At 35.5% G+C, this 13,058-nt stretch overlaps 2 protein-coding genes across 30 annotated transcripts in view; one reads left to right on the top strand and one right to left on the bottom strand.

Annotated features, from left to right (window-relative positions):
- Positions 1 to 11,349, top strand: part of FIP1L1 (factor interacting with PAPOLA and CPSF1) — a 76,112-nt gene extending 64,763 nt beyond the window's left edge. For all 26 annotated transcript variants that reach the window (XM_059161344.1, XM_059161255.1, XM_059161470.1 and 23 more), the window contains 3 exons: positions 3,206 to 3,419; positions 10,311 to 10,448; positions 11,044 to 11,349. In XM_059161344.1, the coding sequence (XP_059017327.1) occupies positions 3,206 to 3,419; positions 10,311 to 10,448; positions 11,044 to 11,191 (500 nt within the window). In that variant the 3' untranslated portion in view covers positions 11,192 to 11,349. The remainder of the gene's footprint in view (positions 1 to 3,205; positions 3,420 to 10,310; positions 10,449 to 11,043) is intronic.
- Positions 11,350 to 12,127: 778 nt separating this feature from the next.
- The window catches only part of LNX1 (ligand of numb-protein X 1), a 179,135-nt gene continuing 178,204 nt past the window's right edge, over positions 12,128 to 13,058 (bottom strand). For all 4 annotated transcript variants that reach the window (XM_059161205.1, XM_059161212.1, XM_059161222.1 and 1 more), the window contains one exon: positions 12,128 to 12,750. In XM_059161205.1, coding sequence (XP_059017188.1) covers positions 12,615 to 12,750 — 136 coding nt within the window. In that variant the 3' untranslated portion in view covers positions 12,128 to 12,614. The remainder of the gene's footprint in view (positions 12,751 to 13,058) is intronic.

The raw sequence follows: 13,058 nt of genomic DNA, 5'->3' as shown, positions 1-13,058 counted from the left end.
AGGACAAATAAATTTAAAATACCATTTTTTTTCTTGTACTTCATCAGCCACGTAAAGTCATACTACATTTTAATTGGGTTCGTATTTGACTATGACTTTATCCATCTCAAGTTTTTTCCCCCCAAAGTGTTTTCAAATATTGTTTTTCATGTGTTAAGCCATCTGGAATTCATCTTTGCCTGTGTTATGAAGTAAAGATATAATCATCGCAGTATCATCTGTTGAATAGTCTGTCCTTTCTGAGGGATCTACAATGTCCTAGCCATTCATGAACAGGGTTCTGAGTATGCCCGAGTCTGACTCATGGTTTCCTAGACTATTATTATTATTATTATTACTATTACTATTATTTGTTGAAGTTTAACTGTACGAAATAATGCCACACGATTTTAATTATGAATTTTATAATAAATCTTATCTGGTTCAGCAAAATCTATCTATTTAGCTTCAGAAGTATTCTTGGGCCATTGCTCTTATATACCCATTCTAAAATCAACTTTGGAAGTTCCATGAAAAACTGTATTGGAATTTTGATTAATAACTTACATTTATATTTGCTTACTTTAGACAAAACACTATTAACTCATATAGTCCTGATAGCCTTATAAAGTAGGTATACTGTTATTATTCCGTGAGTAGCTGAAGAATGGCCAAATTCAGTAGTTTTCCCAATATCACACACTAAGTGGCAGAATGAGGGGTTGAAACCATTCAGCCTGGCTCCAGAGTCCTTGCTCTAACTAAATCATATTGGAATGGCTTTGAAGCTTAGATCAGTTCATATGGAAACCATATCTTAGAGCATTGAGTCCATCTATGAACAGGGACTCTCTTCAGTTATGGAAATGTTCTTTAATATATTTCAGTTAAGTACTGTAATTATCTCCAAGCATTTCTTGCATATCTTTGCTTAGATTTAGTCATTCATACCTAATGTTTTTGTTGCTGTGTTAGGTGATATATTCATTTGAATTTCCTGTTCTGTTTGTATTTACTTGTATTTAGAATTAGGATTAGTTTTTGTTTTATTTATACATAGAGTATATATGCTAATCAAAACACTCCTTTTTTTTCTTTTTTCTTTTTTTCTTTTTAAAGAAAATTCTTTTACATTTTATTACTAGGCTTTTACTGTTTGGTGATTGGTCGAGTTCTAGATCAGGGAAAGTTCTAGATCAAGGAAAATTTCCAAGAGCTTTTAAACTGTGAATGGATATTGAGTTTTATCAAATGCTTTCTGAGATAATCGTACTGTTTTTCTTCTCTAATCTGTGAATGTGGCACATTTACTGGTTTTGGTATTAATGTTATATAAGCCACGTGGGATAAGTTAGAGAATAATTTTTTTTTTCTATTCTTTGAAGTTCATATAATATTAGAATGGTCTGTACCTTATAAATTAGCAAAACTCACCTGTAAAAAGCATCTAGTCTTTGGGAAGGTTTTAAATTACTGATGAGTGTCTTTCATAGGGGAGTAGTCAAGATTTCTTTTCATTCTTGAATCACTTCTTGGTAAGTTACTGATTGATTATTTGAAATTAGTCGGTTTCAGCCAAGTTTTTAAAAGCATTGGTATAAAGTATATTATCTGTATTCTTTCATCTCCGCAACATCTGTAGTTAGGGTTTCCTTTTGGTTCTGATTGTTTATGTGGCCTCTTTTTTTTCTTAATCTTGTCAGAATATTGTTATGCTTTATTTGTCTAATCTTTAAAAACCACCTTTCAACTTTTTCTTATTGTATGGTTCTTTTCTGTTTACTTCTACTTTTATCTTCATTATCTCCTTTCTGTTGGATTATTCTGTTTGTGCCCAGGTTCTTAAGTTTTGAAAGCTTTAGCTCATTAATTTTCCATCTTTTCTAATGTAGTATTTTTAAGATTAAATTTCTCTCCAGAACAGATTGCATCTCTACCCTTTTGATATGTTATATTTTTATGTTTATTCCTAAATGATTTAAAACTTATTATTTTTTGGCCCCCGGGTTTTCAGAAATGTGTCTTTAATTTGACACGTATGGAGATTTGGTGCCTGTTATACTTATTGTATAAAAGTATGTAATATATTTTTGTGTTTCATATGTGCTTGAGAAGAGTGATTATTATTTAACTGTTATGGGCAGTATTCTATGTTATGTCCATTAAATCAACCCTGTTGAAAGTGTTTTGCTCAAATCTTCTATATCTGTAGTGAATTTTTTTTTGTTTGCTTCAAGTGGCAATAATTGAGAGTATATTAATCTTCCATGATTATGGTAGATTTTTCTGTTTTTTTCTGTATTCATGTTAGTTTTTACTCTCTAAAAATTAAAGCCTGGAAGTTTCGTTTGTTCTATCTGCTTGGTGAGTTGCATCTTCCATTCCCTGTCCTCAGCCCTTCTGTCCCACGTAGCCTTTCAGTGTGGGTCTGTTTTGTCATCAGTCAAGCTGCTTCTATGGAGATGGAGGGAATTGGTGTTTTCTGTTCCTCCGAACTTCCTTTTACTTTCAGCCATTTTGTGTGTTTATATGTCTCATACTTAGAATATAGTTAGAGGGCTATTTTGTTGTTTACATTTTTTAAAAGTACGAATCAGTAAACTATTATTTAACTGGTGAATTGAGTCTCTTGAATTACTGTGCTTATTGAACTAATCAAACTTGTCCCCTCTAACCCTTACCTTTTCCAAGTCTTTTTGAACTGAGTTTTTTAAGGTGATTTTTAAAATTCTGTTTTTCCTTATATTGTTTTGAAATGGTACATTCTGTGTCTGTTATTTTAATGATTACTCTTGGAATGTATTAGGCATATCTCATAGAAGTTCTTTCAGTCAAGTCTATTAAAAATGCTCTTTATTCTTGCTCTTGAGATTTAATTTTGTTGAGGACACATTTCTAGGTTGGCCACTACTTACTCTCAACACTTTGAAGATGTCTGGTTTATGTTTTTGGTTGGAAAATGTGTGGTGTATCTAATTCTGGTTCCTGCTCATCTTGACAAATGAAGAGTATATATTAGGTCTTTAAGGTTTGTTTCTGGATATTACCCCAGACTGTGGGTATTCACCATATGTTACTTATCTTTTCTATTTATAAAACTGGTTTATGTTATAATCTAATGAAGCAATTATGATGAGAGTTTTGTCCTGAAAAGTAGGGGTTTTTTTTTTTTTGTCTTTTTTTTTTAAGTGCCATAACTTTTGTTTTTAATTGTTGTTTTCTTTAGTTGCCTTTCCCCACCTTCCTGGTTCTGCTCCTTCATGGCCTAGTCTTGTGGATACCAGCAAGCAGTGGGACTATTATTCAAGAAGAGAGAAAGATCGAGATAGAGACCGAGACAGAGATCGGGAACGAGACCGTGATCGAGACAGAGAAAGAGAACGCACCAGAGAGAGAGAGCGGGAGCGTGATCACAGTCCTACACCAAGTGTTTTTAACAGGTTTGTTGAGTGTGTGGGAATTTGTACACCTGTGTTTCATGTGCAGAGAGTTTATATTTGGTGCAAGGTTGGACTATCCAGTTCAGGTAGGGAAGGATTGCTCTAAGAGTAGTTCCTAGGAGATAACCATTTAATTTTTTATTTTTCTTCAAAAAATTTTACTGAGATAATACCGTCCTGAATAAAATCTCAGGAGATAACCATTTTAAAAGTGTCAAGGCTTATTTATTTAACTGATAGAGGCTTTCCATCATGTAAAGCAACAGTCTTCAATTTGTTTATTTCTTCCTTAAAAGAATTTGAAAATATTTTTATCTTTCCATCTGAAATTTTTTTTTTTTTTTTTTAAATATTTTATTTATTTATTTGACAGACAGAGATCACAAGTAGGAAGAGAGGCAGTCAGAGAGAGAGAGAGGGGAAAGCAGGCTCCCTGCTGAGCAGAGAGCCCAATGTGGGGCTCGATCCCAGGACCCTGGGATCATGACCTGAGCCGAAGGCAGAGGTTTTAACCCACTGAGCCACCCAGGCGCCCCTCCATCTGAAATTTTTGATCTTAAGTTCAATAAGTTGGCAATGGAGATATAATTTCCCATTTATTATAAACATTACAGTTTTAAAATAAAATCATCACTCTTTTAAACATATCCAGTAGATCAAGAACATTATAGTGACTTGCTAAACATCATCATCCATTCTTTTAAAAATGCATATAATAGGCTCTCTTTTAACAGTCAGAAATTTTACATTTCTCTGTGCTTGAATTATTTCTGAGCCATTTCCCTTACATTTTTTCTACTGTAAGTATTTTTGTTCTTAAATAAGAACAGTATTTTTTTTTAGTTGCTCATTCTATCCATCTTTCCTGCAGCATACCTGTGGTAAGTTTAAATGTCTAAAAAAACTTATGAATGTAAGATTAAGTATTTTAAATTTTTTCCGCTGATTTTAATTATCACTTATTTTTACATATGAAGATAATGCAACTTCTGAAAATGATTTAGTGGAACTATATCCCTTAATGTTATGAAGGACCTTCCACCTTCCCCAATTAATTTTTGTGTCCATTAGTGAATATTACTATTGTTAGGAAAAAACAGACTTTGCCATTAATTACATTTCTTCTAAAAAAGTATATAGTATGTAAACACTGAGAAACCTTGTTCACATACAATACTTCAATGAAGTTTGATGGAATTTTGTTGTGCCTCTGTCATTTAATTATTTGAATACCTTTAGATTCAGGGATATGCCAGAATTACATAGTTAACAGCCCTGTCAGCCATGACTCAAGTTTTTTGAAAGCAGAGAATTGGAAACCTGCTTTATATAAGTATTTATTACTCGGCGTGACTGCTTCCTAGGGCCGCCATAAGCAAGCACCACACACCGGCAGCCTGGAGCCGCAGGCATTTCCTCTCCGCGGTTCCGTCTCCTCGGCTCTGGCAGGTAGTCTTTTCCATGCCCTTCTCATAGCTTCTCATGGCGGTTAGCAACCCTTGGTGTTGCTTGATTCATAGATGCATCACCCCTGTCTGTGTGTGTCTTCATACTGCATCCTCCCTCTGTGTCCGTGTCCAAATTTCCCTCAGTTTAGAGGGACTCCGGTCATTAGACTAGGGTGCAGCCAAATCCAGTCTGACCTCCTTGTAGCTATAGCTGCGGAGACCCTGTGTCCACAACGAAGTCACATTCACAGATGTGGGGGTTAGGGCTTGAGCAGATCTTCCTTAGGGGCATACAGTTCAACCCACTACCTTCAGGTCTTAAAATCTAGTTTTCTCAGTTCCATGGAAGAACACCAGAAGGGCTTTACCAAGACTTGTCTAAAGACTTCTTACTTGTTACTATTCTTTTAGATGCATTTTATTTAACTGAATATGCTCAGAAAGGATTGTTCATTTTAATACATCTTTGCAAAAAGTCCTTAAAAAATGAAACATCTTTTTATGTATTAAGTATTGTCATGAATTGCAGTTTTTCCCCATTCCATTTATGGAAAATAGCTACCATATAACTTAGCTGGTAAGAGACAGCTCTTGTTGAGCCTGACAGCTATCCATTTTTATCAGAGAAGTCTGACTTTGTCTTTCTGTTCATGTATATGAATATGAGGTGCTGCCCCTTACCACTTCGATTTGCTTTCCTTCAAAGGGACTTGTGTAGGTTTTTTTTGTTTGTTTGTTTGAACTAGGTCAAGGAGAATTGTTACACTACTTTTAATATCTGAAGTTAGAACATCCTAGAATACCGAATACTCCCGTTTCTTACTCTGTAGTTTATCCTTGACAGAAAAGCATGTAAGATAGGAAGACCTAAAGCCTTATAAAGCTTTATTGTTACTTCAATGAAATAGATCTGACATTAATATTTTAAATTAGGTATTTTTAATGCCAGGATGTTTTTCACACCCCAAGTCAATGTATCATAGTAAAATTGGTGAAGGTACTGGTGTATCATTAAGCAGTTTAGATTTAAGAAAGAATATAGAAGTTGTGGATCTGGAAGTTAATTCCCTAAAATTTCTTGTGCTACTGGAAAGAATTCATATACTTCTGTGGTACTGGCATGTACTGCTGGCCTAGAGAATGATTCAGAATTCTTCTTATGATCCACAAGTTCAGGTCACTACATCCTCCTACATTTTAAAAAACATTTATTTATTTATTTTAAAGTGAGAGAGTGGGAGGGGCAGAGGGAGAGAATCCCAAGCAGGCTCCCCGCCGAGCCTACATCTTTCTGCACGTTAACCCCAGTTCTCTCTCAAGCCAGTATACCCCATGTTTTAGCTGTGCTCAGATGGTTGCTCTTTTGAAAATTCCTTGTCATTTCATACTTCCTTGTTCATGTTGTTCCTTTCCTCTCTGCTTCACAAATGTCATTCTTCAGGGTCCAGCTCATGTCTGTCTTCTGTGAGCTCTTCTGAACCCAAAAGAAGGTTGAATTATTTCCTTCACATGCTCCCTAAGTAATGTATCTTTTTTTTTTTTTTTTTAAGATTTTATTTATTTATTTGACAGAGATCACAAGTAGGCAGAGAGGTAGGCAGAGAGAGGAGGAAGCAGTCTCCCTGCTGAGCAGAGAGCCCGATGCGGGACTTGATCCCAGGACCCTGAGGTCATGACCTGAGCCGAAGGCAGCGGCTTAACCCACTGAGCCACCCAGGCACCCAGTAATGTATCTTCTTTAAAGCCTGTGTTTTTTAGCAAACCTGTGAAGGGCATTGACCACCATCTCCCATTCTGTAGTCTTAGCACTTTGTACGTTAACGCATGGCATGCAGTGAATAAAATGACTTAACACATCACAGGGGAGGAAGATGAATATAGTAGAGAAGAAACAGTTTTGAAAGTTGTTGACTAAAACTTGGCTTAGAAAGACAGGTTGTGAAATCACTGAAAATCAACCTGTATGACTATCAAAGCAATAATTTTGGCATCTCGCTAACATATCAGTCTTCGTACCATCACAGTGTACAGTGAAATGCATCAGAACGTTTTTATAGCAGCTTTTTTAATGGATGAGATAAAGAAATGTACTTAGACTGTTCTGATTTTGCTAGATGAGATGAATAATATATCAGTTCCGGATGTGAGCATGTACGTGATTCAGGCAGCATTTGTTTTGTTAGATGTGATCATGCAATTACAGACTTCTTAATCCAAAAAGGTCTGCAGGGATTATCTAAATTTTAACTTACCACATGAGGAAATGGACACATAGAGAAATGAAGACAGTGGTAGAGAGCCATTCTGTCAACTGAAAAGGTGGTTGAGATACTACTTAAAATATTTTCTTTCCAGTCTTGAAATTAGGTAGCTTAAAAATTCTGTTACTTTTCATTATCTTTACTACTCTCTATGTGGTTTATTTCTTATGGGTTGGGGGAGGCAGTTCATTCATTCATGTAACTGACATTTTCTGATCCTTGTTATGTACCAGGTGCAGAGCTGTGTGCTGAGGATACAGAAATGATCATACACTGTTATTACCGATATAAGCATATATTATTATCAAGGTGACTAGGACTGGTTAGTAGTTTGAAACTTTACCTAAAAAAAAAAAAAAGTGCCATAAGAAACAATAGGATTTATTAATGTTTTTCCTTCCTATAGCTGCTAATAGTGACATACATTAAAGGCACCTGATAAAATTTTATTGATTATAAATAAGTAAAGATAGGATATATACATAAGTGTGTGTGTATGCATATAGTGTTATGTTTGTGTGGTGGGGTGTGTGCTGGTAACTTTAGCCACATAGTGCATGATTCTGTTCAGGAGCATTACTTTCAGAAAGTTGAATCGTTTCTAATGTAGTTCAAATGAAGTACTTGAGATAGCATGGCTATTTCTAGAATATACATGTTCACAAAGTGCTGAATGTAAACTTGATAGGAAAGAAGACTAAAATGAAATGCTTTGCTAGTGTTCATAAATAATATAATATTTGTGGAATATTTGAAGCTAAGTTCTCTGATTCTTCAGCTTCAAACACACACATACACAAGTGCTACTTAATTTTTATGGAAACTACAAGTGTTAATGATTAAAAATATTTGATTTCCAGATTGCTAAGCTGTAGGGCATCAAGAATCAGTGTTTACGTAAGTCTGACTAAAAGTTCAAGGCCTAGGAGGCAAAAGGTAGAGGAATTTTGTGTTGTTAGGAATTATCCCAGGAATAGTGTTCTCTGGGAAATCCCAGTGAACTGTAAGTGAGGGCCATTTTTCCTAAAGACTGACATTTTGCAATATGGCATATCATATGTGTTGTGTTACAAATTATAGGGTCATTGTTTTTAAAATCATAGACCTGTTTCAACATCTGGTTTTTAGGCTGTTAAGTGTGGGCCAGAAAGAAGGGCGGTCACTGTAGGGTGTTTGAAATGAGCTGTAATGATTGCCAGGCCCAGAGAAGCCTTTGTGCTGCAGCTGCGATCAGAAGGCGGTGGAAGGACGGGCCTTCGTGTTCTGTGTACAAGGCCGAATGTTTTATCACCCTTCACGCATGGCCGTCATCATGGGGCTGTCTTCGGAATCTTAAAGGCCTCACATCTAAGAAGAATTGGTGTTAAGTTGAGAGGGAAAAGAGAGATACAAATGACCAGTTGAGATAATAAAATAGCCTTAGTTATCTTTAGGTAAATCCAATTTGTAAATCTGTTACAAAGAGGGCCTCATGTTCTTTTTTTTAAAAGGATACTATTCACGATAATATTCATTTGTCATGGTAATTCTACTTCAGAAACATTATTATAGAGTTAGTCACCTTTACAAAAAGGTTCTGCTTCCAAAAAAAGTTTAGCATTTACTTGACTGAAGCTGGGGAGCCTGTGTATTAGCTGCCACTTATGAGGGCCTCCTATGGTACTAAGCACTTTAGAAATGTTACTGCCAGTTCCCCGACAACCTTGAAAATGATGGCTGCCAGTTTTACAGATGAGAAAGCTGAGGTTCAGAAAGGTTAAGTAGTTTACCCCAGGTCACACATGTAGTCACTAACAGAATCAGGATGTGATGCCTGGTCTACTCTGCTGCCTGTCCTAACATACTGCATTTCAGGGGACATGCTTCCAGTGTCCAAATGCAAAAGTATGCATTTGTGGTTAGAAAACCGTGTATTTACACAGATACACACACACACACACACACACGTATATATACATGGGTATACTTTAAAATTTGTTGAATGTAGAATGTATTTCAGGCAAGAACTTGGTCAGCAGTAGTTGTTAGGTGTAGCACTACTGAATTATTACTTTTGCTAGGAGACCATAATTAAGCTTTTTCTTTTATATGGCTTGTACTTTCACTGCATTCTTTGTCCAGTACTTTTACTCATATGCCTTAACAGCTTGATGTGTCTTGCAGATTACGGACTTAATTTATATTAAACATTTCTAGAAACCAAAGCTCTTTAGTACAGAGTGCTCTAAAATATTTTTATTCTAAGGGAGTTACTGATAATAGGTTGTAGAAAGTGTTGACTTCTGTGCTGAACCACCCCCCCCCAAAAAAAATTGAAAGATTGAGAGAAAGATGGGGAGCAGAATATAAGTGAGGAGACACAAAATGAGGACAAGTCTAGGGAGGTTAAAAAAAAATTCTAACTCTAGTCATCAGTTCCAGTTTAACCAATTCATTCTACCCAAAATCAGGAAATTGGAGGTACAACCTGGGTGTATGTATTTGCTGCTCTCAGCCATGTGAATCCCCCCATCACAGACACACACACACATAGCTGTAGTAATAAGTAATTGGGACGTCAGACTGTAAGTAAGTCCGCGGGTAGTGTTCTGCCTGTGTTTCGTGTGGATATTGTAGAAGTTGCTTTGCTGTCCCTCTGTTAATGTCTCTACCTCTTCTTGGATGCACAATATACTCTTCATGTGATTGAAAAACTTAAGCATCTTCATCTGCTCTCTACTACATAGCCGTTGTGAACCAGATATTTTTATTATTTATAAAATCTTGGGCACACAAAGATTCTAAAAGAATTTTGGTTAGAAGTCTGAGATATATAAACATGCTTTTAATTTTAAAAGGAATGAAAGAAAATGAAGCTAACATTTAAGTCTGTTACAGCTCCCAGTTCTTGAAGGGAAAAAAAATTTGTTATGTAAAATTTCTACTCAGTAACTGTGAAAGCACAAAACAAAGCTGTACCTTTAACATGTAATTATGTGTTATATTAGATGTGTACTAATTTGGGAATGGCATTGTTTTCCTCTCAATTCAACAAATACTTACTTGCGCCTATTCTGTATAAGATGCTGATAATAATACGGAGGCTTAGGCTTCTGGTTTGGACTCAGATTACATCACTTGTAGTTTGAAGTAATTAGAATTAACAGTCCGATTGTCATAAAGAGGTTTTATTCCAATTTCAGTGACGAAGAACGATACAGATACAGAGAATATGCGGAAAGAGGCTACGAGCGCCACAGAGCAAGTCGAGAGAAAGAAGAACGACACAGAGAAAGACGACACAGAGAGAAAGAGGAAACCAGACACAAGTCCTCTCGAAGGTTTGCTCTTTTATAGTGAATCCCTTTGAAGCTGGGAGAAATTGATTGGACCTCAGAAAGTAAAAACATTTCCAAATAATTAGTAGTGCATATGTGTTCCTAATTGGAAGATTAAGAATAATGTGTTGAAATAATTGGTTCCTTAGAGGCTCAACAAAGAGTTTTAAATCTAACAAGACCGCAGTTAGTACTCGGACTGCTTATCTTACTGGGAGAGGGCTTTATTTAGCATATGAACCAGTAATACTAATACTTAATCAAACAAAATTCAGGACCTCATAGTCAGATTATATGCCTATTGTTTGCCTAAAATCAACCCTAGAAAGTACTTTCTGTTCTGATTTAGTGCTTCAGTTTCTAATTTATAGTAGTTTTTCAGAATAAAGTCTATGGGCTCTGAGAAGCTAGGATACTATCAGTGAAGGTGAGCCTGTAATGTAAATACCATCTCCATATAAAAGTCACATAAAAAGCTGGTTACTCCTCTAAATGTGTTTGAGAAAAAGAATGGATTACTTCATACCCACACAGTGGGTTGATTTTTGTCACTATGTGTATACTTAAACAGTAAGAACAAACCTTTTTTTTTCTTCAGTAACAGTAGACGTCGCCATGAAAGTGAAGAAGGAGACAGTCACAGGAGACACAAGCACAAAAAATCTAAGAGAAGCAAAGAAGGAAAAGAAGCTGGCAGTGAGCCCGCCCCTGAACAAGAGAGCACCGAAGCCACACCGGCCGAATAGGCACGGCTCTGGCCTTGTGTGTATATTAGGGCCAGAAATGTACCATAGATCTTGTTATTTTTCTGGATAATGTTTAAGAAATTTACCTTTAATCTTGTTCTGTTAGTATGAAAAGTTAACTTTTTTCTCAAAATAAAAGAGTGAATTTTTCATGTTAAGTTAAGAATCTTTGTCTTGTAATATTTAAAAAAATAAATTAAAAAAATTAAAAAGACAGCAATGACTTTATATCCAAGAAAGTAATGTGAATGAGTCACTCAGCAGGGAATTTTAAAGAGCTATGTACATACATGGGAGCTGATAAAGGTCAAGGTTGCACCTTGGCCATAGTTTTCTGGAGTTAATCAAATACCAGTCTCAAGAGGTTGTGCTGCAAAAAGCACCTCTGAGTTGAGATTTGAAGTATTTTGCCAGTACTGCTCTGGCATTCTTGCTTACTTAGCATATTAAAGAACACGTATACAGTTTTGATATCACAACTTTTTGATAGGTTTTCAGCGTCCTCAATTTGGTTTCATGGTATAACTAAACAGGCAACTTTTGTATTCTAAAAATAAATAAAATATAAAGGCATTTGGCTGGTGTCTGTGAAGTAACTTGCCCTGAGGGTAGTTTCTTGTAGCAGGCACAAGACAAAGCCTTGTCACTGTGACACAGATTTGAATTGCCTCATGGCTGTCTGTGAGATGGGGTCAAGCTGGTTTGGCCTTTCTTGATGCTTTTTCCAAAGCTCATTGGTTGAGCAGCATGTGGAGTTTTGATATAGTTACTAGCTAATTGTGAATGAAAAGACATGAGCTTTAGATTAGTCATTTCCCATTAGATCTAAGAATACAAGTTCATAATTCTGTGAGCATTTTTAGGGATAAGCCTTGGGATGTATTTGTCGGTGATCATAATGACATGGTTTTGAAAGAATTACTAGGATCCTTTAAATAGTGATAAATAAAAATGAATTTAATATCACATACTAAAAGACAGCTATAATTTGAAAAATATTTCTCATTTGATGAACATTTTTCAGCAGTGTACTTTTAAAATCTTCTGGCTGTAAATTTTTTTTTTTAATGCCCATAATATACTCTTTACAGACCTCAGCATGTACCAAATTTTTAATTGTAGGATTCGAATTCAGTGGGGGAATAACAAATAATCTCAGCTGTTTAAGAGCTTTTTAATGAATAGAAAAATAAAGTTGTGGAGTAGTGAGAAATCCTCCACACTGAATAAAAACTTGATAAGAATTATGTTTTGAGAATTACATTTTCTGAGGTGTAATTGGCTTTCATTAGATCATATTTTTCCTGACATTAGTTTACATTTTTACAGTGTATCCTTTAAATAAAAAAATTGACAAGATAAATACATTGTTTCAACATAGCTTATCTGTAGTTTTCTGTTTTCCTATGACCCATCATTGATTCTATAAAAAAGTGCCCGGCCAAGAAACAATAGTAAGAGTGATCTTTCCCTTAAGTTCTTTCAGCATCCTTGCCAAGCAAGCATGTATCATTCCTGATGTACTTCTACCATTGACAGCCAGAAGAATGTCACCACATCTAAAAAACATAAAACAACACATGATTAACATTTTGATTCATAGCCGAAATCAGTGCAAGTGTATTTGGTGGTCCTAGTTTTTGCTCCAACTGTCAATTTTAATTACAAAAAATTCTAATTAGGAATATCTAATTAAGGCTTTCTCCTCCCCACCCCCCACCCCCTCAAATTTTGCAAACTCTCCAGTCAGCTTCTGTTAGAAGGGATGCTAAAAGCACAGGAAGTTGCTGTACGGGACCAAGGAATTTTTAGAAATTGAATGCTATGTACATTTTCTTTTTAACCAATAAAACAAGGTTTATAGTAC

Source organism: Mustela lutreola, chromosome 1, assembly GCF_030435805.1.
Source record: "Mustela lutreola isolate mMusLut2 chromosome 1, mMusLut2.pri, whole genome shotgun sequence".
Lineage (NCBI taxonomy): Eukaryota > Metazoa > Chordata > Mammalia > Carnivora > Mustelidae > Mustela > Mustela lutreola.
This window is presented reverse-complemented; position numbering and strand designations above follow the sequence as displayed.